The sequence below is a fragment of the Piliocolobus tephrosceles genome, chromosome 18, assembly GCF_002776525.5.
Source record: "Piliocolobus tephrosceles isolate RC106 chromosome 18, ASM277652v3, whole genome shotgun sequence".
In the NCBI taxonomy this organism is placed as follows: Eukaryota; Metazoa; Chordata; class Mammalia; order Primates; family Cercopithecidae; genus Piliocolobus; species Piliocolobus tephrosceles.
In genome coordinates this window covers 66,218,175-66,244,289 of record NC_045451.1, presented here as the reverse complement: position 1 = coordinate 66,244,289, position 26,115 = coordinate 66,218,175, and the positions used below count along the sequence as shown (strand labels likewise).

Below are 26,115 nucleotides of genomic sequence, written 5' to 3'. Positions count from 1 at the left end.
TGTGGTCAGGAAAGATACTTGATATGATTTTTTTTTTTTTTTTTTTAAGTTTGTTTGGACTTGTTTTATAGCCTAAGACATGGTCTGTTCTGAACATATTCTGATGAAAAGAATGTATTCTGCAGCAGTTGGGTGAAATGTTGTGTAAATGTTGGTTAGGCCTGTTAGATCTAGTGCATGGTTTAACTCCACTGTTTCTTTGTTGATTTTCTGTATGGATGTTCTGTCCACTACTGAGAGTGGAGTATTGAAGTCCCCTACCATTATTGTACTGCAGTCTGTTTCTCCCTTTAGATTTGGGAATGTTTTATATACTTGGGAACTCTGGTGTTAGGTGCGTAGACATTTACAATTGTTGTATCCTCTTGCTGAATTGTCCCCTTTATCATTATGTTAGTGACCTGCTTTTTCTCATTTTAGTCTTAGATTTGTAGTCTCTCTAGTATAAGTATAGCTACATCTGCTCTTTTTTTGGCTTCTAGTTGTATAGAATGTTTTTTCCACCTTTTTACTTTCAGCCTATGTGGGTGAAGTGAATTTCTTGAAGGTGACATAGTTGGTTCTTGTTTTTATATCCATTTACTTACTTTAGGCCTTTTAATTGGAGAATTGAGTGTTATATCAATAACACATTCAGTGTTATTGATAAGGGCTTATTACAGCTGTTTTGCTGCCTGTTTCTGGTTAAGACTCCTCTTGTTCTTTTTTTACTTGATTTTCCTTTGTGGTTAAGTGATTTTCCCTGGTAGTGTGTTTTAATATGTTGCTTTTTATTTTTAGTGGATCTATTATAGGTTTTTGTGTTGTGGTTACCATGAGGCTTACCAAAAACATCTTATAGACATAGCAAGTTATTTTAAACAGATGACAGCTTATCTTAGATCACAAATTTAAAAACAGAAACAAAGACCAAAAGAAACCACACATACACACGTGCATGCGCACATGCGCGCACACACACACACACCACTTCTACACTTTTTAACTCCATCCCCATTACATTTTGACTTAGTTGTCCTAATTTGCATATTTTAATATTGCCTATCTCTTCACAGGTTGCTGTAGATATTACTGTTTTTGATAGGTTGTCTTTTGGGCTTCATACTAGAGTTATGATTGTGGTAGTAGTAGTAGTAGTACATTGTACACTGCAGTTACAGTAAGAGAGTATTCTGGGTTTATCTATGTACTTGATTTTAATTTTACCACTGAGTTTGATACATTGAAAGTTTTTTTTTTTTTATTTTTTGCACATTAGTGGTTTTTTATTTCGGATTGAAGAACTCTCTTTAGCATTTCTTTTAAGATGGGTCTGGTGGTGGTGAATTCTCTCTACTTTTGTTCTTTTGGGAAAGATTTGATCTCTCCTTTGTATTTGAATGATAATTTTGCTGGATTCTGTGTTCTTAGATGGCAGTTTTTTTCCTTGAGCAGTTTAAAGATGTCATTCAACTCTTTCCTGGCCTGTGTGGGTTTTCTGTTGAGAACTCTGTTACCAGGCGATTTGGAGCTCCTTTACGTGTTGTTTGTTTCTTTTTCTCTTGCTGCTTTTAGGATTCTGTCTTTGTTCTTGAGCTTTGAGAGTCTATTGCTTTGTGGTATTCTTATTTAGGTTGAATCTGTGTGATGTTCTCAGACTTTCCTGTACTTGAATATTTATATCTTTTGCAAGTTTTGGAAAGTTTTCTGTGATTATTTCTTTGAATATGTTTTCTACCCTTCGCTCTTGCTCAGCTGCCTCTTGAATACCAATAATTCTTAGGTTTGGTCTTTTGAGGTAATTTTCTGTATCTTGTATGCAGTCTTTGTTCCTTTTTGTTCTTTTTTCTTTCTTCTCTGTGTCTTTTCAAATAGCTGGTCTTTGAGCTCACTGAATCTCTCCTCTGCTTTGTTCAGTCTGCTAAGAGTTTCTAATGAGTTCTTCAGTTTATCAAATGTATTTCTCAGTTCTGAGGTTTCTGTTTGATTTCTTAAAAGTATTTCAATCTCTTCATCAAATATATCTGATAAATTTGTGAATTGCTTTTCATTTTTACCTTGAGCTCATGAGTTTCCTTAAAATTGGTATTTTGAATTCTTAGCTCACAAATCGCCATCTTGTAGGGTTGCCTTTTCCCTTGTCTTTTTCGGGAGGTCATAGTTTCCTGTTTGCTGTTGTTTCTTGTGGGTGGGTGTCTATGTCTTTGTATGGAAGGATTAGTTTTTAATTCCAGTTTTCTCTGTCTGTCTTGTTTTGTTTTTTATTGGATATGTGTGCTTAGAAATTTTTTACCGCTAGACCTCTGCCACCTCTTTGGCCCTAGGTGGCCTTTAAACCCGGGTTTGCCTTGGCTCTAGTAAGCGATGGGAGTGCTGCTTGTCCTAAATGAGGGAGGTCCCAAAGGGGTTATCCTGGCAGTGTGAGGTGGCTGACTAGGAGTTTGTGCCCAAGGGATCTGTGGAATGTGCCTTCTCCAGCGTGGTGCTGCTGAACAGCCGCTGTGATTCGGTGTCTTCTTTGGCCAGGTTACAGAGCAGAGTGTCCAGGACTAGGGCTGGTGGTCCCATCTCCCAGCTTTTTCTCTGCGTGTGCTCGGGGATATTTCTCTCTTGAGGCAGTCACATCACTTCCTTCCCATGGGTTAAGGCAAGGACAGGTCTCCTGCAAGGAATCCCAGGAAGGTGAGAAAGCTGGTTGACCACCTCAGTCTCACTTTTCCAGTATCACTTTTCCATGAGTTGGGGGAAGATTTTCTGCACTTTTATTGCCGGGCAGAATCAGGGGGAGGGGCATCATGACTATGGAAATCCAATTCTTCTTCCATCTGCATGGAGTTTTTCCACTTCTCCGTGGCCTCAGGGTCTGTCTTGTCCTCATGTTTGAGTTCTGGGTTGTTGCTGGTGAAAATCTTGTGCTATATATTTGTTTTAGGTTTTCTGTGGAGGAATGGGAGGGGGGAAACCAGCTCGCTTCTGTGCCACCATTTTAAAATGAATGTCGCAAGTTCTGCTTTAAACAATATTAATAATAACAATTATTTTCACTTTATAAATAGCTGCTCTGTGTGATCTCAGATGCTTTGTGATGGAGAGCAGAGAGATCCCATCCCAGCTTAGTAGACAAACCTAAGGAACTGTTGTAGCCATCATGGTTTTCTTTTACCTTTTCTTTTTGTGGAGGAATGGTGATGACAGTGTTTGGCTTTCTTTTTGTTTATTTTGTTTTTTTAATCTTCAAACATTTAAAATTACTAAAGTAAATGTTTGCTTTTTCTTCATTCTTTCTTCTTTACTCTTCAATGAAATAACATGACAATGGGAGACAATTATAGAAAAGTATGAATATCTATACCTAGACATGATTAAATATACTTTCTTTATCTTCTATAGTCAGATACAAAACAAGAGAAATGACACTAACAGGGAGAGATGACTGGCTACAAAAGGCAGAGACCTTGGAGTCTTGTCTCTTCTAGTCATTGTTTTACCATCTTCAGAGAACTCATGGGTGTCGCCAACCCTCAGCTTCATCTGCAAAATGAAGAGTTCAGAAAAGATAATTTCTGAGGTTCTTCCACAAAATTCTTTTATTCAGACTAGGAAGGTAACTGTTGGAGGTAAAATGAAGCTGATTTTGGTACATAGTGATGATTAGAACATGGGTTTGGCTGGATTTTGAATTCCATTCAAATCCATTGAATTTATGCCTCAAGAAAATTTCTCAGACTCCCCATGTCTCTCTTTCCTTATATGCAAATGAGGGTAATAATACCCATAACATAGAGCTACTGTGAGGATTAAAAGAGATTGAGGATTTGCTAAAATCCGATATTTAAAATTAGAACACATCATATGACTATGATTGACATTTCATTTGAGGTACTTAGTCTGCTATTTTTAAGTTCTTAAAGTTTTTTAAAAAATATGTAAGGGCCTCAGTCATGGGTTCATGTTTCCGGTGTTCCCAGAAACAATGCCTATCCTTTGAATGTTGATGCCTTAAGATGCCTCTGGAATTGACATTTAAAATAACCCAGAAGCTTATTCTCATACAGATATTTTTATTTTAGTAAAGGAAAAGTGAAATTTTGTCTTCCCTGTTACATAGAAAATGTTGATTTCAGGTAAAATTTAAATAAAAATGTATTAATAGCTTCTAATGACCTTTGCCTATGAAGAGACAAAAATAAAACTTACATGTGCAAAATTTGTGTAAGTTATAAAGCACTTAACGAATGTGTTATTGTTGTTGATAATACAATACCAAAGTAATCAAACTGTAAATTACCTCAAGACCAAAATTAATGACAATTTTATGATTTTCTTGCACTTACCATTTTAATGCTTTGCTATAGAAAGACAGTGGTTAAAAAAGTAGGACTGGGTTGCCAGAGCAGATTTTCTTTAGTTTACTTTTTTTTTTTTTTTTTAGCTAAAACTTGCCTTCTCAACTATTTTGGCCTTTAGAATTGGTTATTCAGTTTTTTGTTGCTTTCTTTTCATAAGCTCAGCAGTTTGGTCTCTTTCAATTCTTAACGAGTTCTCAAGACTTTGCATTGAAATCGTGGGCAAGATAGAAGTGGTGGAGAGGGGTATATTAGCAATCTTTTGGATGGAAAACAAGATAGAAAATGAAGATAAAGCAGAAATCTGTACCTAAAACCCAAAATAAATATACCCAAATACCTTTGTAATTATATTAGTATTATAAAAATGTAAAGTCTGATAGAAAAGTTAAGATGATAAACCATCAATACTGTCTTTCCTTTTTGAGCCCATGAATTTGTAGCACCAGGCTGATAGTACGTTCATGGGAGGGGAAATTCCACGCTTATTTCAAAGCCCTAAACAGAATTTTGATACATATCTTCCTTTGGACTGTCAGCATATATTTGCAGACTAGTGACTGGTGGCATGGCCTAAGGATTGAATTTGCAGTACTACCATTGGTGGTCATTTAATAGGTAGAAGATGGATGTACAGAGAGAATAGTTGGAGATCTGTGCGCACATTTCCAAAGAGATTGGTTTACGGGAGAATGTTACTGTTACTTAAGATGTCCTCTGCAGTTTTATATCTAGCCTGGACTAGTCTGTTACGGTTTGAAAGCAGATTCAAGCTGTTGGACAGATGTGATATGTTCTTACACTGGCTCATTACAGTGAAGGGAAGCAGACATAGGGGATTACTTTGTGATGAATTTCAATTCTGCTGACTTCATTGAATTGATTGAGAGCTAAATTAAACATTTTAACAGTTGTAAAAGTACCGAAAAGCTTAGTACTTGAAGCTCTCCAAACCTTAGAGTTTATCAGATATCTCATATATGTAGGGATGAGGCAGTTATATAACAAGCTGTGGAGTATACAAGGATCTGGAGAATTAAAAAAATAGAACATATAAGATGAAATCTAAACAGTACATTTTAGAGGCCTGTACTATCCAATCCTTTTTAAAGAGTCAAGAGTCAAGTATTCATTGTTTGCTTATTGAAATCTTGATAGCGCTTGCTAACTCAGTGGTTCTAAAGTAAATCCTGGAGTTAAAATGAAATAAGGCCTTATTAATACATTTAAATGGCAAACAGTATTTAGGCAAATATTATAAATATCTGTATATTTGTATCTATTCCTAATATCCTAATTCAGTATCTCTCCTTTATGAAATAGAAAGCAGTTTTGTGCTATTGCATGAGCAATGCAATATTTATTTCCCATCTTGCAATGAAAACTGTTGATTGTTTGCTCTTCACAGGTCACTGACAAGGAACAGGAGTTTGCTGCCAGGGCTGCGAAACAGCTCGAATATCAGCAATTAGAAGACGATAAACTTTCTCAGAAATCATCTAGCAGTAAACTCTCTCGGTCTCCATTAAAGATTGCCAAAAAGCCTAAAAGCATGCAGTGCAAAGTGATACTTCTAGATGGATCAGAATATACCTGTGATGTAGAGGTAAGTGCGTGTCTTAAGACTTTTTTGTCCTAGATATTGAGAGCTGGGGAATGTTGGTATAAAATATACAAGATGCCTCTTTATTTCTCTAGGTCTCTGGGAAATTACTCCAACCCAGTCTCTAAATATAAAACTATTTCCTAGTCTCTAACAGGGCATCAGATTAAAAATATGTATAATGTTCCAAAATGTTACAATCAAAAGTAAAATGTGATCGTATATGTTTTAAAAGATAAAATCTCCAACAATATGGTAGAAAAAAAAAACATTTGAAAGCTTTAGAAACAGACTTTAATATCCTGGCTGTGAGCTATTATTTACATGAATTTTATCCTTTTTTTTTTTTGCATAATTTATGGCCACGTCATTTGTTACTTGGTGGAAAGCTTACAAATTCGGTACATAGGGGTGGTGGGATAATTCGAAAATGTCCATGCCCTTCTCTTGCTTGGAGAATGAGTAATTTTTAAAATGCACATTGTGGTGGGCATTGCAGTTTCAGTGTAAAAGGGTATACTCTTTGTTCTTCTTTGTAAAGAAAACAGATTCCTTTCAGAGAAACGGCAATTGAATGCTTTTTGTCAGAGATGTTTGTCAAGACCAAATTAGCAGATGAGAACACAACCTGACTGGAGCTGCAGAGACAGCTGATTGTTGAGTTCTCTGAGTATAAGGGAGAATTCATACAGGGCATGAATTCAGGCTCTAGGAGCAGGTCTGTGTGTGCACCAAGATGGAGTGGCTTGCACGTTTAGCAAGGTGATTCCATTTCAGATGTGATGTCTTCATTCACAGAGCTCATTCTTCTTGCCTCCAGCTCCTGCCCTTGTCATAAAGAGGGGAGGGTATCACACACATCTTCAAGCCAGCCCCTCTACCCTCTCATTCCGCCGTGCTTTCACAGTCCACCCTTTCCTCAGGCTTGTGCTGAGACTCTGTCCCAGGCAGCACAGTCAGTGCACACGTGTGTGTCCTCACATATTTCTCTTCCTCATCCCTCATGACAGCTAATACCAAGCCCATCTTATTTCCCATGTTCCCGTGTACTCTGCTTCCTCTGTCTCCCAACCCCCATATAATTCCTGTCATGTTTGTGTAATGCACTCATGCACCCAGTGTTTTTCTTGGATCAGAAGATTGAAATCCATTTCACGTTGAATTCATTTAGGATGGAGATGAGAGGTAGGTTGCTAAATTGTTACAGATTGCAGGAACATAGAAAAAATCTATATGGTTTTTGAAAATAAAGTCTTACATCAAAAATTATGTAGTCTGTTGTATACCAATTTATAGAAAATTTAGTCATCCTGTATCCTTATAAACATTGATGGGCCACTGCAGGGATCCCCAAGGGCCGTGCACAGAACTATTTCTTGCCTTTTTCTGGCTTTGATTTTGTTTAATTTTTTAGACCAATGTGTCCAATTCCTCATCTAGATGTGTACCCTGGAAACAGGCAGCTCCAGTAATGTACTTCTAACTGAGTTTTACTATGAAACTTACAGGACTTTTATAACCTTGAGAGATACTGTATTTTTTCAGTGTAGATGCATTTTCTGGAAAAATTGATCCGAGTCAAGAGAGACTTTTCCTCTTAACTTCGAGGACAGTTTTTCTATTGATTGCATTTCTGTAATGGAATTAATAGGGTAAACTGGCAGTCTTCGAGTCCTGGCTATCAGAGTCTTCCAAGAGTCTAGAAGAAAGTTGATAGTGTTTCACATAGACAGGATAATGCCTTAGGGTTCAGCAAGGCACAAGTAGTATCGAACATTTTGTCAAACTTAATTTATGTCTGTGCTTCAGATTCATTATAGATAATCACTGTGGTTACACATTTTTTATTTTATATTTACCTTTCTTTTAATGTCACTGTGAACATTTTGAGTGGCATAGCAAACTTGGCCAGTTATTTTCCTCTATAATAAATTATTTTCATACATTTGACAGATTCTTAAGAGTAACTTTTTTTCTGGAATATAAAAACTTTTGCTGGCAGGATTTTTTCAGTTTCACCACAGACATTGATATCAGAAAATACGTGTTCACGACTGACATCTATGTGAAGAAGATGGAGAAATCTGGACACGGTAAAGTTCGTGGATTAATTTGTAACCGATTGGTTGAATAAGAAAAATGAATTGTAAATCAAGCAGAGTGATTCTCAAGGAGGCAATGAGGTGCTAGTTAAAAAAAAAAAAAACATGTTACAGTGGCTCTTGTGTTTTGATATAAACAATGGAAAGTAAAGTTTGGCTGGTGAGCTACACACGGGGCATACTAGGTAAACAGAGAAGGGAAAGCATTGCCCAGGGAAGATGTGCTTCAGTGTTGGCTGTCCTTGAAGCTGAGTCTGTATCAAAGACTTGATGAAGGCACAGAAACACAGCTGAACATTATTTTTTAAGCAACATAGAGCTTTAAAGCCTACATTGCTTATTTAAAGAGATTGATGCCTCAAGTGTCAGAATCCAGTTTTATTATGAAATGGACAGTGTGGGACACTGAAGCAAAGCAGGAAAGCTAACATTTAGCAGGAGTGGAGGTAAAACTTGACTCTGATAAAAGGGATCAAGTACAAAATGGAAATGTGTTTGTGAGAGGGGCAGTCAGACTTGGTAACAGTTTGGTTAAAACTCCTCTTTAGCTTTGAGTTCATTACAAACTCATCGTGAACCAACAGTGTGTTACAGTTGTCAAAAGCATTTTGTAATCACAGGCTGTTCCGTGGAAGCGTAGTGTTCGGTTTGCAGAAGGCAGCGAGCCATCCTGTTCCCTGCGTTGCACAGATCCTGCCTGCAGGCTGTGTTTCAATCACGTGCGATAAATGCTCTGAAGCCACCAGACTGGGGAGGGCTGTTGGTAACCCGTGTGGTTTCAAGGAACTTCCTTAAAGTTTCTGAACCTAGGTTTCCTCAACAGAAAGATGAGGGTGAAAATATTTGCCTTGAAAGGCATCATTGAGAAGATTAAAGCAAATAATTTATTTGAACACTTTCTGGGATGTGGCATATTCGTAATGGTCTCTGTTTAATAATGATAATACGAACAATGGACTTTGACCTGAGCTTATTCAGCAAGAATTATAGGATGGTGAATGATCTGGAAGCTTTCATATGAGGAACGGTTAGAGAAATAGGATGTGTTAAATATGGAAAAAAAAAAAAAAAGATTGGTGTGGAGGACAGGAAAGCTATTCTCAGTTACTTGGAAAGGTGGAGACTGAAGGGTTATTATAACTTTTATGTATAAAAAGCAAAACGAAGGTAGAAGTTACAGAAAGTTAGATTGTAAGTTAACAGGAAAATAGTGTCTTTAATGATCGCTGTCAACCTTGTGATGACATATGCACTACCATGGGAGGGTTCCTGTGGAAACTGTAGGTGCGATGATGGAAGCCACTGGTTCCTCAGATGCTGCCTCAGACCATACCACATCCAGTGCCCCTTGCTACTACCACTGATGGACAGAAGAGACATACAGACACAAAGAAACCAAACTGAAAGAGGCAGAATTATTTCCCTAATCCTTCTCTCCAATATGTGTAGTTGTAGATGAATTAAGAATGAAGGCGATGATAACAGATGAAACTTTTTTTTGCATTTAATAAGATATCAAAAAGAGCATTTTATTTTCATAAAATTGTGATGTTTTTCTCCATGGCATATTGAATGCCTTCATCACATCAACTTAAAATCATTAAGGCTCAACTCTGCCGTGATGGTAACATGAGAATTTATAGTCACCTGTAAAAGACTCCCTGGCAACACACACACGCACCCCCACACACCCCCCCCACACACACACACACCCCCACACACACACGGCTACAGCGGGAGAGACTCATCGACCCAGAAAGCAAGATAGGAGTAGTTATCTGAGAGCAATGAGTGAACACTTACTGCCTGTTTGATCCCCACCATTTCCCCACCCATGTTTCTATGCTAGCCTTTTCAGATCATACTTTCTCTAACTTCCTTCTAGCAGTCGGCTTAGATCATTGTAGCATTCAGTGCTTTTCCATGTGAGAGACTTTTTTTTTTTTTGAGACAGAGTCTCGCTCTGTTGCCCAGGCTGGAGTGCAGTGGCGCAATCTCGGCTTACTGCAGGCTCCGCCTCCCCGGCTCATGTCATTCTCTTGCCTCAGCCTCCCAAGTAACTGGGACTACAGGCACCCGCCACCACGCCCGGCTAATTTTTTGTATTTTTAGTAGAGGCAGGGTTTCACCGTGTTAGCCAGGATGGTCTCGATCTCCTGACCTCGTGATCCACCTGCCTTGGCCTGCCAAAGTGCTGGGATTACAGGCGTGAGCCACCGCACCTGGCTGAGAGACTTTTTCCTCACTAACTTTTTTTTCAAACTCAGTCTTGATTATTTAAAATATAAGAAAAGATCTTATTACAGCGAGCCTGATGACATATGTTTGAGAAATATTTACACTCTGCCAGATTTTCACGTATGCCAACAAAATCACTGTGTGATTCTGTTCCTCTTGTACTGTTAGAGAATGCAATCAGTGTCCTTCAGCAAGTTGGTTACTGTTGTTGATGTTTATTTCTCAAACATAAATTTTAAAAGAGAAAATAAATAAAAAGACCTCAGTCCCATGCAATGGAGGTAACAGTCCTCCCACTCATCCCATTTATTTTCATTTTGTTGCTTCCATGTTTGGCAGACTGATTGGAGTCTGACTGATTAGTGTACAACGTATTCCTAGTGGCTATCCGGTTAGGACTTTGCTTTCTCTATTTGGGCACCATTCTAATCTAGTCTGATTTTGTTTTGGGAAAATAAGTCAAGCTTGATCTCACATTTCAGTCCATGTTTCATCAGATGGGTTTGCTGCTGCGTCTGTTAAAAGTTTCAGCCATTGTGTAGTGCAGTTTGGTTTGTTTCCCACGAGAAGCCCTGTTGGTGGAGTTGTCCGGAGCATTGCTGTAAGAGCGGTAGGTGTTACTCAAAGGGTCCTGCCATGTTTCTCTCCCCATGTGAAAGTAGCCCCTAAATATTGCCAACTTAATAATGAGGGCAATTTACAGCTTATAGGACCCGGGTACATCCATGCTGGGCTAGTATTCCAGGGAAACATGCCAATGAATGGGCCACACTGGAGAGAGATTTGCCTCCAGATTGGGGCAAATCAGTGAGAGCAATTTAAATGTAGCCATAATACATAAACAGCTGGCCCCTAGGTTACTTAGAGCTTGTCTAGAGGCCTGTGGTGGAATGGGCTCGGTGACTGAGGACAATTTAGATCCCTCCAGGATAGGCCTGGAATCTGGAATAAGTACAGAAATGGTCAAGTTGACTCCAATAAACATTGTTTGAGACCATCCAGAGATGCTTGTGAGGGACCAGAGAGGATAAGAAAATTTATGGAACTATGTTTCTAAGATGCTTTTGTTACCTTCTAACTATTGCTCAGTAAGGGACTATTAAAAACTTGCCTAATATTCTGTCTTGCCTGTGATTCAATTAATTGTGCAAATCTTGCCCTGTTTTATGCACTCTACTTATTGGGATTCAATGTCTTAGCTTTCCAACTCTTATAGGTTACATGATTAAATCTTTTCCAGCCCCTTTAGAAGTGCTTGACCAGACAGCAAATAGAATTGCCATAATCTAGAAAGTTAGAGTACCTTTTGCTTTTCTTGAATTACAAGAAATAATAATTGTAAACCATAAAAATAAGGACTGTTTTAAACCAATGCAAGTATTGTCCATTCACCAAACACATAAATCACAGAGCTTTTGATTCCATGTAGCTCTGTACGTTTCCAGTTTAACCTATAACATGCCACCCTCCTCCATGGATCTCTGCTCAACTGAAGAACTTACATCAAACCATCCATCACCTGCTGTAACCAAATGGCCCCATCCAGCAGCAGCAGTAATTTCCTGCTTGAAGAATGATGCCTGTAGGACTCTGGAGGATTAAAGGACTTTAATTAACTTTGTTTCCTAGTGCGATGGCTCTTTGGTGCAACCATAGGAACAGTTACACACAGGGACTCTTAACATGCAGTGTCTCATTTACATAGTTACCATTAAATCTTCTTACGGTATTGACATTTGTCTCAATAAGCTTTGATTAAAACAGACTCTGTTTACTAAAACTGTTAACTCCGTTTTCCTGGTTATCATTTTTGAAAGGTAATAAACTTTAATAGTCCATCATGAGTGTAGACAAGGCCTAATAAATATTCGAAACAATATAAATATTAAAAATGTGAGTGTATATATCAAGAAATATAAACAATAAGAGTCCTGCTATTTCACTGTACTGTAGGCTGTGTTTTGGAAGCTGAGTGACTTTGGGAACTTGAGTGCCTGTGTGCGTTCGATGGTCGATGCTCTACGTGAGATAAAAATCCACTGAGGCATTCTTTTTGCTTACTCCCAGTTTCTCCCAGTTGTCACATTGTGTGAAGGCCTAACAGGATTCATTTCCCAAATGTTAGTAATCTGATGTCATGATGCTGAAGCCCTAGGTTTACGTTTTCATGCAAACCTAACTCCTTTAAGTCTTCAGGCTTCCAGTGTGTTTTATGGCCACTTTGTGTTGCTGATGTCATGAAATGAACTTTCCCTCCCTGTGCCCAGGCAGAGGGACTCACAGGTAAACGCTCTGCTCCATCGTCTTACCTGTTTCAGAGAACAGTGTCTTATCTCTGGATTTTGTACAACACCATGGTTAGTTTTTCACACAGTAAATATACATGACTTACTGGTTTAATGCAGAAAGCAGTCTTCCAAGTATGAAAATATTCCAAGTTTTCTAGTTTTCACCATCCTGTGGCTGAGATTTCAGGTGATATTTCATGGTTTTATCTCTAGTTGACTTGCATGAAGTCCACCTCTGTCAGAATTTTCCCTAGCATGATTCCCGAGAGTTTTCTCATGTGCTGTGGAAGAAGTCCTTTAAATTTCCTTACTCTGTGTGTGGCTTGAGTGCCACAGAGCCCTGTGAAATGGTGACTTGGCCCCTCAAAATTGCCACTGACACCTTTCCCTGGGCTCAGATAGCGGTGCTGCCCTTTCAACTGCTTCTTCATAAATAAAGCAGCTTTCCCTCATTCCCCATAGCACGCTGGAGTTCAGGCTTTAAGGAAAGACAGTGTAACAGCACACCGGCTACATCAGCTGGCATTCCTAGGAGTTGTAGAGCTCCTGATCAATGTCTTCCTGCCTGACGCCCACTCTGCTCCTGCATGGCAGGTACCAGCTCACACCTACTGTAGGATGGTACCCTTTCTGCTCCTCAGAGTCCGCGCTCCCAGTCCGCTCTAACCTCAGGGAGAAAAGGAAGCTTCCCACTTTAGTCCAAGGCATTCCTTATTTACTTCCTCAGGAAAAGAGTCTTTCCGGCATGGTAGACTTCAGCCAACTCCTTGGGTGGCTACAGTGGCCTCCAATCTGTACAGGTTTATCTGGTGCCCCATGACCCCAATACAGGACTGCCTGCTACCAGTGCACTTTACTAGACTTCTTTCTAGAAGTGCACCTGTACTTATAATTTCCAAAGATCCCTTAAGGTGTAGTCTTTATCAGGTACACCTTTGTCTTCTCTGAGCCTCCTTCCTCACCAGTTAAATGAGGTGTAGGAGACAAGGTTATTTTCATTGTCCCTTCCTGACATAAGTCTGTTTGGCTGTATGGCAGAGACAATCTCACTTCTAAGCTTAAGTCTTTTCCTCATTTGGTCTTCATTAAAATCTTTGCATTTTCTAGAATGCATTGATCAATTTGTACATCATAATTTGTATATAATACATATTTTTTTTAACAAGAGTGAATCATTTGGGTTTTAATTATTTATCTTAATGCATGTCGGTTTTTCTTGTTTACAATTTTAATCCATAAAACATGTTACCACATTGTGTACAAAAGGTACCAAAGAGCTGTACTCATTTTGCAGGGACTTTAATAAAAAGATTTGCTTGGGCGCTTGTTACATTCCAGACACTGAAGACCAAATGAGCCAAAGACTTGAGCTTATGTGTGAGATTGTCTTCACCATAAAGTCAAACAATTTTATATCTGGAAGGGATATTGGAAATAACCTTTTCTCCTGCGTTGTTTCACTGATGAGGAAATAGGCACAGGGAAGCTAACAGTGTGTCTGAGGACACACAGAGGAAGGCTAGAACCAAGATCTCCTGCTCTCTGTTCCAGAGGTCTCTGCGCTACGAAATTAAAACCTGCAAAGTCAGTTAGACATGGTGGCTCACGCCTGTAATCCCAACACTTTGGGAGACCGAGGCGGGAGGATCACATGGTCAGGAGTTCAAGACCAGCCTGCCCAACATGGTGAAACCCTGTCTCTATTAAAAATACGAAAATTAGCTGGGTATGGTGGCACGTTCATGTAATCCCAGCTACTTGGGAGGCTGAAGCAGGAGAATTGCTTGAACCGGGACCCGGGAGGCAGAGGTTGCAGTGAGCTAAGATTGCGGCACTGCACTGCAGCCTGGGTTATAGAGCGAGACTCCATCTCGAAAAATAAAAATAAAAATATGCATTCTACAGCAGCAGAAGGAAGGATCCAAAGGATAATATTTGTCTCCAGTATGGACTTGTGATTTAGTAGTGTCACAGGATCTTTCGGGCGTTCCTTTTCCAGCCGGAAGCCTCTGGGGTGGGTGGCGCCTGTGCCTGATTTTTGCTCAGGCCCACTGGGCTTGTTCCACCTACTCGACCTGGCAGGCTGCACTTGGCTAGTGCTACCAGCTCAGATCCCACGCCTGTCAAGGGCAAGCCAGGTGTGGAGTGATGAGGGGTGCAGGAGCGAGCAAGTGCGGGGTCCAGCCACTACGCACAGCCAGACACGCTGGCTGCTGTGGCAGGGCAGACAGCTCCAGGCACTGGCACAGGCACCGGCTCTGGGCAGACCTGCGGCTGGATCGGATGCACCGCAAACAACTTCTGCTGTGGATACCCACATCTGGACAAAGGGAACGCAGCGACACCCAGAAGCTTGGAGATGCCAGAAACCACAGACCCCCAAAGAGGATGTCACAGCCCTGCTCAGGGAGGCTCTAGGTCTGGGCTCCTGGAAGGGCTGCAACCCTTCTCTCCTTTTTATCACCCCCAACGTGGCAGGGGATAGGGATGGTGTGTCTCAGCCCTGTGTGTTAATAGTCAGTTACGCTTTTCAGCAGTTCCTGAGTTCTTGTTCCATATGCAGGAATAATGAGGTACGCGGACAGCTGGATGGGGAGCAGGGCAAAGAGGTGCTTTATTGAGCGACAGTACAGCTCTCAGGAGACCTGAAGTGGGTAGCTCTTTTTCCTTTTTTTTTTCTTTTTGAGATGGAGTCTCTCTCTCGCCCAGGCTGGAGTGCAGTGGCATGATCTTAGCTCACTGCAACCTCCACCTCCCAGGTTCAAGCAATTCTCCTGCCTCAGCTTCGCAAGTAGCTGGGATTACAGGTGCATGCCACCATGCCTGGCTAATTTTTTTTTTTTTTTTTGTATTTTTAGTAGAGATGGGGTTTTGCCATGTTGGCCAGGCTGGCCAGGCTGATCTCGAACCCCTGACCTCAGACGATCCACCCGCCTCTGTGGGTAGCTCTTTTTCGCAGGCAGATTATCCCAATGGGTGTAGCTGTCAGCGGAGAGGAGTCCTGGGGTGGGTAGCGCCTCTCCACAGGCAGGTCATCCTGTCGAGTGTGCAGCCCTCGGAGGAGAGGAGACTGCCGTGGGCAGCTCCTGACTGAGTCCAGTTTTTATGGGCTTCAGAAGGGAGGAAGTGCGTGCTGATTGGCCCACCGGCCGCCATGGACAGGCCTGGAAAAAGCACCATAAGTTACCACTCAGGGGGCCACGGACTCCACCGGGAATTGACAGCCTGGCCCCCATGTTTCAGACCATCCCTGGCTTGAGGATGGGACTTCAGTGGGTACCCACCCTTTTCTGCCAGGAGACTGCTGGCCTCCTGCCACCATCTACATGTCATCCAGGGTGCCCAGGCTGTTTGTGCTGAGGGGCATCTGCAGGCCCGTGCCAAGCTGCCCTCAGTGTCCCCCTTGGCCTCCTTCCCATGCTTGTCGGCGCCCAAAGTCTGGGGAGGGCCAAGGCGGCAGGACACTTGAGTGTCAGCACCACCTCTAGTGCATGTACACCTTCCTGGGTCATAACAGCTCAGGCGCAGCCACAACTTTGCTCTGAAATTGGAGTGGGTGCCCGGAGTGAGGAGAGGCCATCAGTGGGATCAGGCACTTCTGAGCCTGCAGGGGCAGGGAGGATTCCTGTGTTCCTGAGAGTGCAGGGATGCCCGAATCCGCTGCTGCAGCTGGGCAGGAAGGTGAGGCTCCCACCTGTTCCTGGCTCCTGCTGGCTCCATGGAGCGTGAAGCCTTGGCCGTGCCACCCCTGCTATAGCTGGCATCATGGCAGCGGCCACTCTAGTCAGGCCACTGCTGCCATCAGTAGGAAGAAAAAGGAAATAGAAGGAGAACTACTTTACAAATAGTTTATGAAGCTGAAAAAATTAAGTTCCTGATTACCTCCTGCATTTGTAATTCTGTATGCTTTTGACTTCAAAATTGATCGGTTTATCTTTTTTTTTTTTTTTTTTTTTTTTTACTTATATGTGTTGTTTTTGGGTAGATATATGGAAGAGAGGCCACCAAAGTCTTTACCTACTACTATTCTCTTTCTCCTATTTTCTTCACTTGCTCTCTTCTTGTGGCTGGAAGGCTTTGCAATCTTGAAGTGCATCTGCAGTGGACACTGTAGTGGGTATCCCCTTTTAATAAACAGGGCAGCTTGGTTCTAGGCCTGCAGTGGATTAATTAGGAGAAAAGGGGCTCAGATCCTATTGAAGAGAAATAGGTTTAGTCAGTGGGCAGAATATCATCCCCTTAAGTTTTCTTAAACCTAATTTCTAAAAATGAACGCTAAAGCTCTGGTTTATAGTCTCATGATTATACTGTCCCATGAAAAAAGCTACTATGTGAAGAATGAAGCTTAGAAGCAATGCATTTTGAGTGAGAAGAGGAAAATAGCTGGACAGATACAGCATAGGAACTTCAGAGTGGTGTATGGAGCAAGTTTCAAGGCTCGCCACAGCTCTTTGCCATCTTATGGAATGATTATAAGCGAGTTCTGTAGTTATCACATCATCTAGCTCAGAGTGGAAAAGTGAGTCCTACCTGGGGACCCTAACCTTCCCTTCTGGAGAGAAACAAGTTGCATCATCTAGTGATTCTTTTTCAATTTTCCTGATCAATTGCCAGTTTGTTTCATAATTACAGCATTTCCCCCATGAAAGGCAGGTTGTAATTTTCAGGATTATAGCTTATCTCCCCTCAGTTAGCATTTCAATTCATGCCTTTCTGTTTGTGGAAGTACTGTTGGCCCTTCAGGAAGTTTAGGAAGCAGGCTGCTGTCATCAGCCACAAGATTAGACATCTTTTCATAGGTGGATAATATCCTAGGAAAGTTTCTACATGGCGGATAGTCACTTGAGTTTTTGATAATCTTTTTTTTGGTTAACTTCCATTTCAAAGGAGGATGTCTTTTAACTTTGTCTCCATATTCTGAGGCTTATCAACAGCACCTATGACCTCTTTTTGACTACAGAGTTGAGGTCTGATGAAAACACGAGGTCGTAAGAGTTGGAGAACACAAAGTTTAGTTCCGCCCTCTAAAATGTGTATGTGATGTGTGTGGTGTGTTGCGTGCATGATTTCCAACAAAATGTGGAAGTAGGTTCAGGGAAGAATGAAGTATAGTATGCTGTTGAAGGCCCTGTCACAGGGAAATGAGAAATATTTACTAAGAACCAGCATTCATACAACTGCTGCCACATGCATGCTGGCTGATGCAGTCTGAACAGGAGGCATACACTGGCAATAATTAGTTTCAGGATTTGGCTAGCAGTCCAGTGTCCAGTTGGCATGTGGAGAGAGGTATCACTTTTTTAGCTTTTATCACAAAAGGAATATGGTGCTATTAGTTGGACAAACGTTTTTTAAGTTAAAAGGAGATATTAAAATGCACGTGAAATACGTTTTGTGGTTTTACTATTTTTATGATATTGTTAATTTTTTGCAGCAGAGGAGTAAGGGAAAATCTGGCATTGTTGTATTTCAGTCCAATATTGTTTGCTGTTTGGAAATGGCAATTAAATTTCAATGGGAAATGGGGGAAAATGATAATGAAATACAGAGAGGAAAATGCTCCATCAAAAGGTTGCATAGTGAAATTTAATAGTTTTTTTTTCCTACTTTTTTTTTGTTGATGGTGGTGATACATATGGATCACTCGCCCCCAGACTTTTAAAAAATGTGTGCTTGAAACTCAGAATGCAGATACCCTAACAGTTGAATATCTGAATGTCTGTGGGAATTTCATGAATCAAATGAGACTGGAGGATTGTTAATATAGTGGAAAAGTTCTCCCATTCCACTCCATAAAGAATTGATTTTTGAACTTAAGAATATTAAATTTTGGGAGGCAGCACGTAAACGATTCATCCCCAGAAGTCCTCAGTTTTCCTATCTGTGAAGTGGAGCTCACAAGGTTGTCTTCAGTGCTAGAGAGAGTGCATGTTATGTCTGCAGGTAGGTGCCAGGGACCTTCTTTGGGTCTGCAGTGGCTGGCAAATTTGAAATGTTCTCTAAAGTTATGGAATTGCCACCCCGTAAAACATACATTCCCTTCTAGGCCTTTGTCTTTAGGAATATAAAAATAAAATACCATACAGATTGGCGGGCTTTTGACATGAAAATAGGATCAGAACCTTCATACTATTTAGAGATTTACTTTTATCACCTAATAATATATAAGACACCAAAAAAATTTCTTAAATCTGAGAATGTAAATTTCTAAGTAAACGTTACTCTCCATTTCTCCTTTTCGTTTGTTTATTTGTTGTTTAACCTGGAAAGAATAGTATCTGTGTTTTCCCATCAGCTACTCATTAATTTAGCAGTTCCGGAAGTGCTGAACAATTTTATTAAATAAGAATAGGAAGCAACAATTGTGCTTAAGATTTTTTTTAAAAAACCCACCTACCTAGAAACTGGTAGGATTGAGAAGCTGAGCTGGAAAACGTAGGAAGTGTTTGGACGAACGGAGGCAGGATGGTTCACTTCCGGATTCTTCTTCACCACCAACTCTTCCCATGTGTGCGAGAATGCAGCTGACGCCCGGGAAGGTGAAGATTAATCAGGCATGCACCAGGTGATGTCAATCCGAGGAGACCAAGATTTACCTGGTGGCACCTGCGGAGCCCCCCCTCCCCCGACATGTCCGTGCCCCGCCTATTGCCCTTCCACTCCTAGAAAAGTCACTCCCAGCAGATGCACCCGGGGTGGGCTTTCTCAGCCCCCACTCTTGTCGGGACTGTATTAGAAACTCCCCCCAACCCAGCTCCGGTCCCTGAAGCTAGATGACCAAAGAATAAATTTGCAGTTTTGCTTTTAGCCTTGCCTACTCGCTGGTTCTTTTGTGCCCACTCTGGTGGTCTTAGAAAAACAAATCAGGAAGGTTGCTTTTTCTCACACTGCCCTGTTTGAACCTGCTGAGATTAGACAGAAGATGCAGCTAAGGTTCTGTTGCTGTTGTGTCAGAAATCAGTAGGTGTTTAACAAGCCTGAATATGTTCTGAAAGTAATTACACACACACCGCTTGTGGCTTTCAGTGCTTGTCTCTTATCCTGAATGGATTCACATTTCATAGTGAGCAAGTAGCTATAGCGTTCCTTGGCTTCAGTAATGAACTCGCTCGAATATTGAGAGAAAGTCTATTAAAGAAAGGATCTGAGGAAGTCAGCCCTCTTTTTCTTCATCTCTAGTCCCTCCGGAAGTTGGCAGAGGACATTCTTTCTCGTTCTGCTGTGTCTTCTGATTTCTTACTCAGTAACTCTGAGTGCTGTATTTGAAGAGACTTCATATTGAATTTGATGCCTTTAAAATTACAAGTTATTCTGTATTTGCCCTTCCATAGCAAGCATAGGATAGGATTATTTTTTGCCCCCTATCGCATTTGGAGTTCTATGTTAGTCTGGGTTTTTAAAAAATAACTAGGGACTCAATAGTAGCGGCTGGGAGGAAGGAAAGAGATGGAAAGTGGCCCAGCTCACTCATTTTCATGTTGGGACAGATCCTCTACTGTCATAGAGAACTTTCTCTTTTGCCCTGAAGAAATTGGGAGTAGCTGTTTGAGGCACGTTTCCTGGGTTCTTCTTTCTTTTTTAGGGGCCAGGTTTTGAAACAGGGCTGATGTGTAGAAAGCCTGACCACAGATCTTTGACTGGCTGTAAATACCTTCTTAGGAGTAAAGATTCCTCAATGGTTGTTCAGATTGTGCCAGATGGTAAGCAGGTCTCCAGTCACCTTGTGGCAAGTCGATATTAATTATTAGAAAATGTTAGTTGACTATCCCTGTAGAGGTATTTAAGGCAACATAAAATCAAGTAGCATGCACGTATTTTAATAATGTAATTGTTTAAATTTCCAGAATAATTCTAACCATATGCCAGATATTTATGTAACATTGCTTAGCACTTTCATTGTTGGGGCAGATGAAGAGATGTGAGAGCAAGTGTTGAGTATGTTTGAAACACCATGGGCAGCCAAGACAGGAAATGAGCTGGAGTGGAAGCCCTGGGACCCATCCGGAAGGATCGGTTTCGTGTGCTCACAAGGTTGGATATTGTTCTATTGGTGTGTTGGTTTTCTCTTGTGGCAAAACAACACCGCATAAACATAGTGGCCGAAAACAACACCCGATACACATAGTGGCTTAAAACCACACGTGTGTATCCTCTCACGTTTTACATAGGCCAGGAGTCCAGCCTGTGTCAGGTGGTCCTGTGTTCAGGGTGCCAGAAAGCAGAAATCAGGTTGTTCACTGACTGCATCCTCATGGAGACATTGGATTAGGAACAGATCAGCTTCATACTCCTTAGGGTTGTTGGCATAATTCATTTCCCTGTGGTTGTACAGCTGAAGTCCTCGCTGTCTTGCTGCCTGTTGTCCAGGAACTGCTCTCAGCTAGAGTCCACTCGAATCCTTGCCACGAGGCTCCTGTAGCACAGCTACATAGAGCCTCCCTCACCAAGATTTGTCTTCTCAGGAATCTCTGACCTCACCATCGGCAGCCAGCCAGAGAAAACGCTCTACTTTGAAAGGGCTCACATGATTAGATCAAACCCAAATGGATAATGTCCCGGTCTTAAGGTCAACTGTACCCTCCAACATCACCTAATCACAGGAGTAGGATCTGCTTTATTCACAGTTTCAGGGATGGTGCACGCATATGCACCAGGGAGGCAGGAAAGCTTGAGCCATCTTAGAATTCTTGTCACAATAGGGGATGGGTGCTTCTGAGGAACTTTACGTAGGGGAGTTATTTGGCTCATTCCTGTTTTTAAAACGTTCTTCTATTGGCTAAATAGCAATTGGAGGCTAAGGGAATAGAACAGGGACACTAGTCAGCTCTGTTGTAAAGAACCAGGCAGTAGATGCTGAGAACCAGAACCGAGGCGAGGCAGTTGGCAATGGGGTAGAGAGAAGAGAGTAGATTTGAAAGAACTATCCTGAGAAGGGGCAGGCCTGATCAATTGGATATGGGAGGGGGATACGCGTAGTGGTAAGATCCAGTAACTGATAATGGCTTCGAGATTTGTGACTAAGTGATTGCATAGAGAGTTGTACTACCAATGGATGTAGAATACAAGAGAAAAAGTTTATGGGGGAAGACAGTGAATTTAACTTAGACCTATTGAATTTAAAGTGCCTGGCATATGAAAATAGCAATCTACTATTGCAACTGGATATATTGTTTGGCATTTGCAAGAGAGGTCAAGTTGGTAGACTTTGTGGGAGCCATTATCTTTTTTTTTTCTTTTTTTTTTGAGACAGAGTCTCGCTCTGTCGCCGAGGCTGGAGTGCAATGGCGTGATCTCCACTCACTGCAAGCTCCGCCTCGTGGGTTCACGCCATTCTCCTGCCTCAGCCCCTGTAGCTGGGGCTACGGGGAGCCATTATCTTTTACACAAATTCAAACCTGGTGGTGAATGAGGTTGTGCAGGTAGTGAGTAAATGAGTAAAAAGAAAAGAGCCTGAATAACTGGGATCTGGGAGATGCTAACCTTTGAAGTAGGGAGTGGGGAGAGCTTTCTCAAATCCCCCAGCTTCGGGTTCTTCCCCACACAGAACCTGTTTTCCATTTTTGCCGTGTTCCAGCTTATGAACTGGGAGTACCTGATCCCTGGGGGGAAATTGCAGTAGTGTCCATCAGACAGTTCAAAAAGAGACAGTGCATAGAAAAGCATCCTGATACAATTGTCTAAGTGCCACCCAAGGACTAGAAAACAGGAAGTGGAAGGGTGCGTAAGGTACCGTCTTGAGGAAATAATTGAGTGTTGTCATGCTCTTTGATTGATCCCTGTGCCTTCTTTCAGTTCATTGCCAGTTCTCCTTTTATTTCTTTAATTCGGCTTTTTGCTGTCTTTCATACATTAGAATTTCAGCTATACAAAGTGGTAAGAACCATAACATTACGTTGCTTATGAGGAATGACCGATGCCTGATTCCTCTTTGGACAACTTAAAATGAATATTAGAAGTAGCTTTACATCAGCATACTGCATAATTGTGATTTTTAGGGTACCATTATTAAAAAGTGTGAAGAGTGGTGTGATTCGGAAAGTTCTCTTAAATGTTTATCTGAAATTAGAAAAAAAATAAATAAATAAACCCTTTAAGTGTAGCCTCCAGCATTTTTCCAGTTTGGGGCTGTAATAATACCCGGCTCTTACCTTCTGGCCCTGGCAGGAGGCATCTGGTGCTGAACTGTTGGTCTCACTCCCTCTCTGCACAGCAGAGGGGCAAAGGATTCTTTTTTTCTCCTCCATTTTGTGGCTTGTACCGACCAGCCAGTGCACCTTAAGCTTTTTGTTTATTTGTTCTCTCAGGGGTCACAGACTTCCAGTTGTGGGAGTTTTTGTTGGAACAAATAAATAGCATTTCCATCAATAAAGTTAGCTTCCTAGAACTTGCTGTCATGATTTCCCTCGTCAGATGACTACTGTGGATATTTTCTTTCCAGATAAATGGAATTTAGAATCTTCCTGTTGCTTCTCTTGCAAGACTGACCTATTTTGTTAAGCACTGCCTAGTGACTGTTTCCTGTAATCTAGGTCGAGGATGAGTCTACCGTAGGCAAACCAAAATGACCAGATTACATATTAATTCACAAAATGCTTTGATCGGTGCAGGTTTCTTCTTGTCAATAAACAAGATACCTTTGTTGTATAAGAGTGTGTCTGTTCAGCGTGACAGACAGCTGTGTTTAACTTGTATGTACATTTGGAATCCTTTTCTAATAAGCACATGAGAAAATTCTGAGTCCTGTTCGCACTTTGGAATGCATCTCATTTGCCCTGCTGGTGCTTGCAGACGTGAGTGACGGTGTGCAGATGCACAGGCAGTGTAAGGAATTGGTTCTGGTTATGGTGTTTGGAAAACTGGAAGGAATACAGAGACTTGTTATTTTTTATGGAATGCCATGGTGACAGCAAATAAAGTCACTAAAAAGGCACCACATTCTTTAGGGAAATGCCATTAGACTGAGCGTGTAAAACACATGAATGGTTTTAAATGATTACCCCAAGCAAAATGCTCGGTTAATGTCTCCAGTTATTCCTTTAGAAAAAATACTGCCCAGACATCACGACTTACAGAGCTTTCTTTAATAGTATGATGATTGCGAATTCCTCATGATAGGGGAAAAACAATACAACACCACCACCAAAATTGGAAATGTAGTATTTCAAAACTGAATTTTTACTTTAACTTCGGATTTCCGTTATTTAAACCCCATGTTCTAGCAAGGACTTAGGCTGTTTTACGTAAATGTACCCAACATAATGAAGAGAAAATAAATAACGTAGAAAGCAGACCAAGAGAAAATGAGAGTAAGAAGCCAGGCTTGAGGTTAGTCCACAAAAGGCATGTTCTGAGATCTCTAACAGGCACAGAGGAGAAAGCCTCGACCCAGTGTCCATGCCACAAAAACTACTTGGTAGGTGAAAAGGAGCGAGTTTATTCCAGAGCCAGTTTAAGAGAAACTCTGCTGCAGCTCTCTGAAAGCTTCTTCAAGGAGTGGACTGTGAACAGCCGTCAGAAACATCTCAGTGATTGTTCTTCCTCTCAAGCAAACCTTTAATAAGCATTAAGTAATGATTCATCAGTTTGAGATTATGCTCCTCGTTATGTATGTGAGATGCAACTTGTTATGATGTTTAGTACACATACCACATCCACACATATGTACAAATATGTACATACACATATCTATGTGTATACATGTCACATTTTTTAGACACAGAAATTTTGGTATGGATAAAACTAGAGAATGTGGCATGGACATGGGGCCAAAATGGGCTTTCTGGTTCCTTCCCTAACAAGTTTAGATGGTGGGACTGTCACAGAAGATGGGTTGGGCCTGCAGTGTGCTGTTTCCCAGCCATCTCCCTGAAGGACCATTACGGAGAGAACCCAAGTGAGAGGCCACTCGTGTAGCAGCCATGAACCTGCTGAGCCAGTCAGCAGAGAAAAGCAGCCAGTGATTATCCTCAGCAAACTAATGAGGAACAGAAAACCAAATGCTGCGCAATCTCATTTATAAGTGGGAGCTAAACATTGGGTATACACATGCACACAAAAATAGGGACATAGACACTGGGAACTCCAAAATGAGGGAGAGAGGGTCAGGGAAAGGACTGAAATTGGGTACTGTGCTCACTACCTGGGCAACAAGATGAACTGTACCCCAAACCTCAGCATCATGCAGTATCCCAATATAACACATCTGCACATGTACCCCAACTCTAAAATAAAAGTTTAAAAATAAAAAAGAAATTTAAAATCATCTTCTAGAGATAATTTTGTATAGTCTGCAGTCTTTCCTTCTTTATGAGTCTATGATAATAGGTAGTTTATTTTAGAAAAAAAGGATACATTTTGATTGCATTCATTTGGTGTGTGCGTCATGTATAATCAAATGCATATGTCTGTTACACACTGATACTATTAGCAGAAGAGAAATCAGAATATCCCCAGGAATACACAATTTCTGAATTTATTTCCGTAAGAGGATTGCAGCTTAAAATTTACATTCTCATTCAATAGATACAGATTAAGAACTTTCTTTATATAACCAAAAATTTTAATTTTAATTAATGAGAGATTTAAAAATACATTTATTTTATCTTTTTATCTTCAAAAATATCTAAAACAATACCAAGGTTATAGTTAAGTTATGGATGTGCCCAACACTAAGTTAGAAAACTTAAACAAGAAGCAAAAGTCAAAAATTAATAATTCATAATAAATCTGATAAGGCCTTAAAAAAAAAAAGAGAGACCAGTAGACATTAGACTGTCAATACACAAATTAATTGGCTTCCTACTAGAAACCAATGAATGGGATCGAGATAGTTACAATATCTAGGCAATATTTCAGAGCTATATATTTGTTTGCTTATTTTCGAAATGGGGTCTTACTTTGTTGCCCAGGCTGTACTCCAATTCCTGGGACCAGGCAATCCTCTTTGCTCAGCCGCTTGAGTCGTTGGGACTAAAGACATGCTCTACCACGCCTGGACTCAGAGCTGTATTTTAAAATATCAGCGCTAGAGATGATGGGCATCTTCTCATGAGAGGTGAGGACTTGACTAGAACATATTCACAAAGAGAGTATCACCCTCCTTCTGCAAGGACGTGGTTCACGGAAGTGCCTGAGGTTAAAATATACCTCAAAAATTTGGATCTAGGCCGTTTTAGAGACAAAGGGATACTCAGGATCCCAGAACTGTGCTTTATAGAGCATGACTTCAATAATTTTAACCCATAAAAACTTTAAAGCACTCATAGGACATTTAAGCTTGAGCAATGTAATTTTTTTCTGTAGTCTTCAAGGTAACCTCAAAGCAAAATATGTGCCCACATATGTCTATTACTTCATTTATGGGATTATTAACTGTTAGTCCATTTTAGTCCATTAAACATGCTGACCGCTACAAAAATGTCACTGTCAGTTTTAGAACAGTTTTTAGGTACGAGACCAATTACAGATTTAATAGTTGATGCTCCAAACTGTTATTCACATGTTTATTTCTATAGTTAGATAGGGGGAGAGAATATTTTTCATAGTTATCCGGGAGTTTA

The 26,115-nt window shown here is 40.8% G+C and overlaps 1 protein-coding gene across 4 annotated transcripts in view; it reads left to right on the top strand.

The window, feature by feature from the left end:
• Positions 1 to 26,115, top strand: part of EPB41L3 (erythrocyte membrane protein band 4.1 like 3) — a 151,858-nt gene that overhangs the window by 60,458 nt on the left and 65,285 nt on the right. For all 4 annotated transcript variants that reach the window (XM_023228483.1, XM_023228484.1, XM_023228485.1 and 1 more), the window contains exon 3: positions 5,734 to 5,931. In XM_023228483.1, the coding sequence (XP_023084251.1) occupies positions 5,734 to 5,931 (198 nt within the window). The remainder of the gene's footprint in view (positions 1 to 5,733; positions 5,932 to 26,115) is intronic.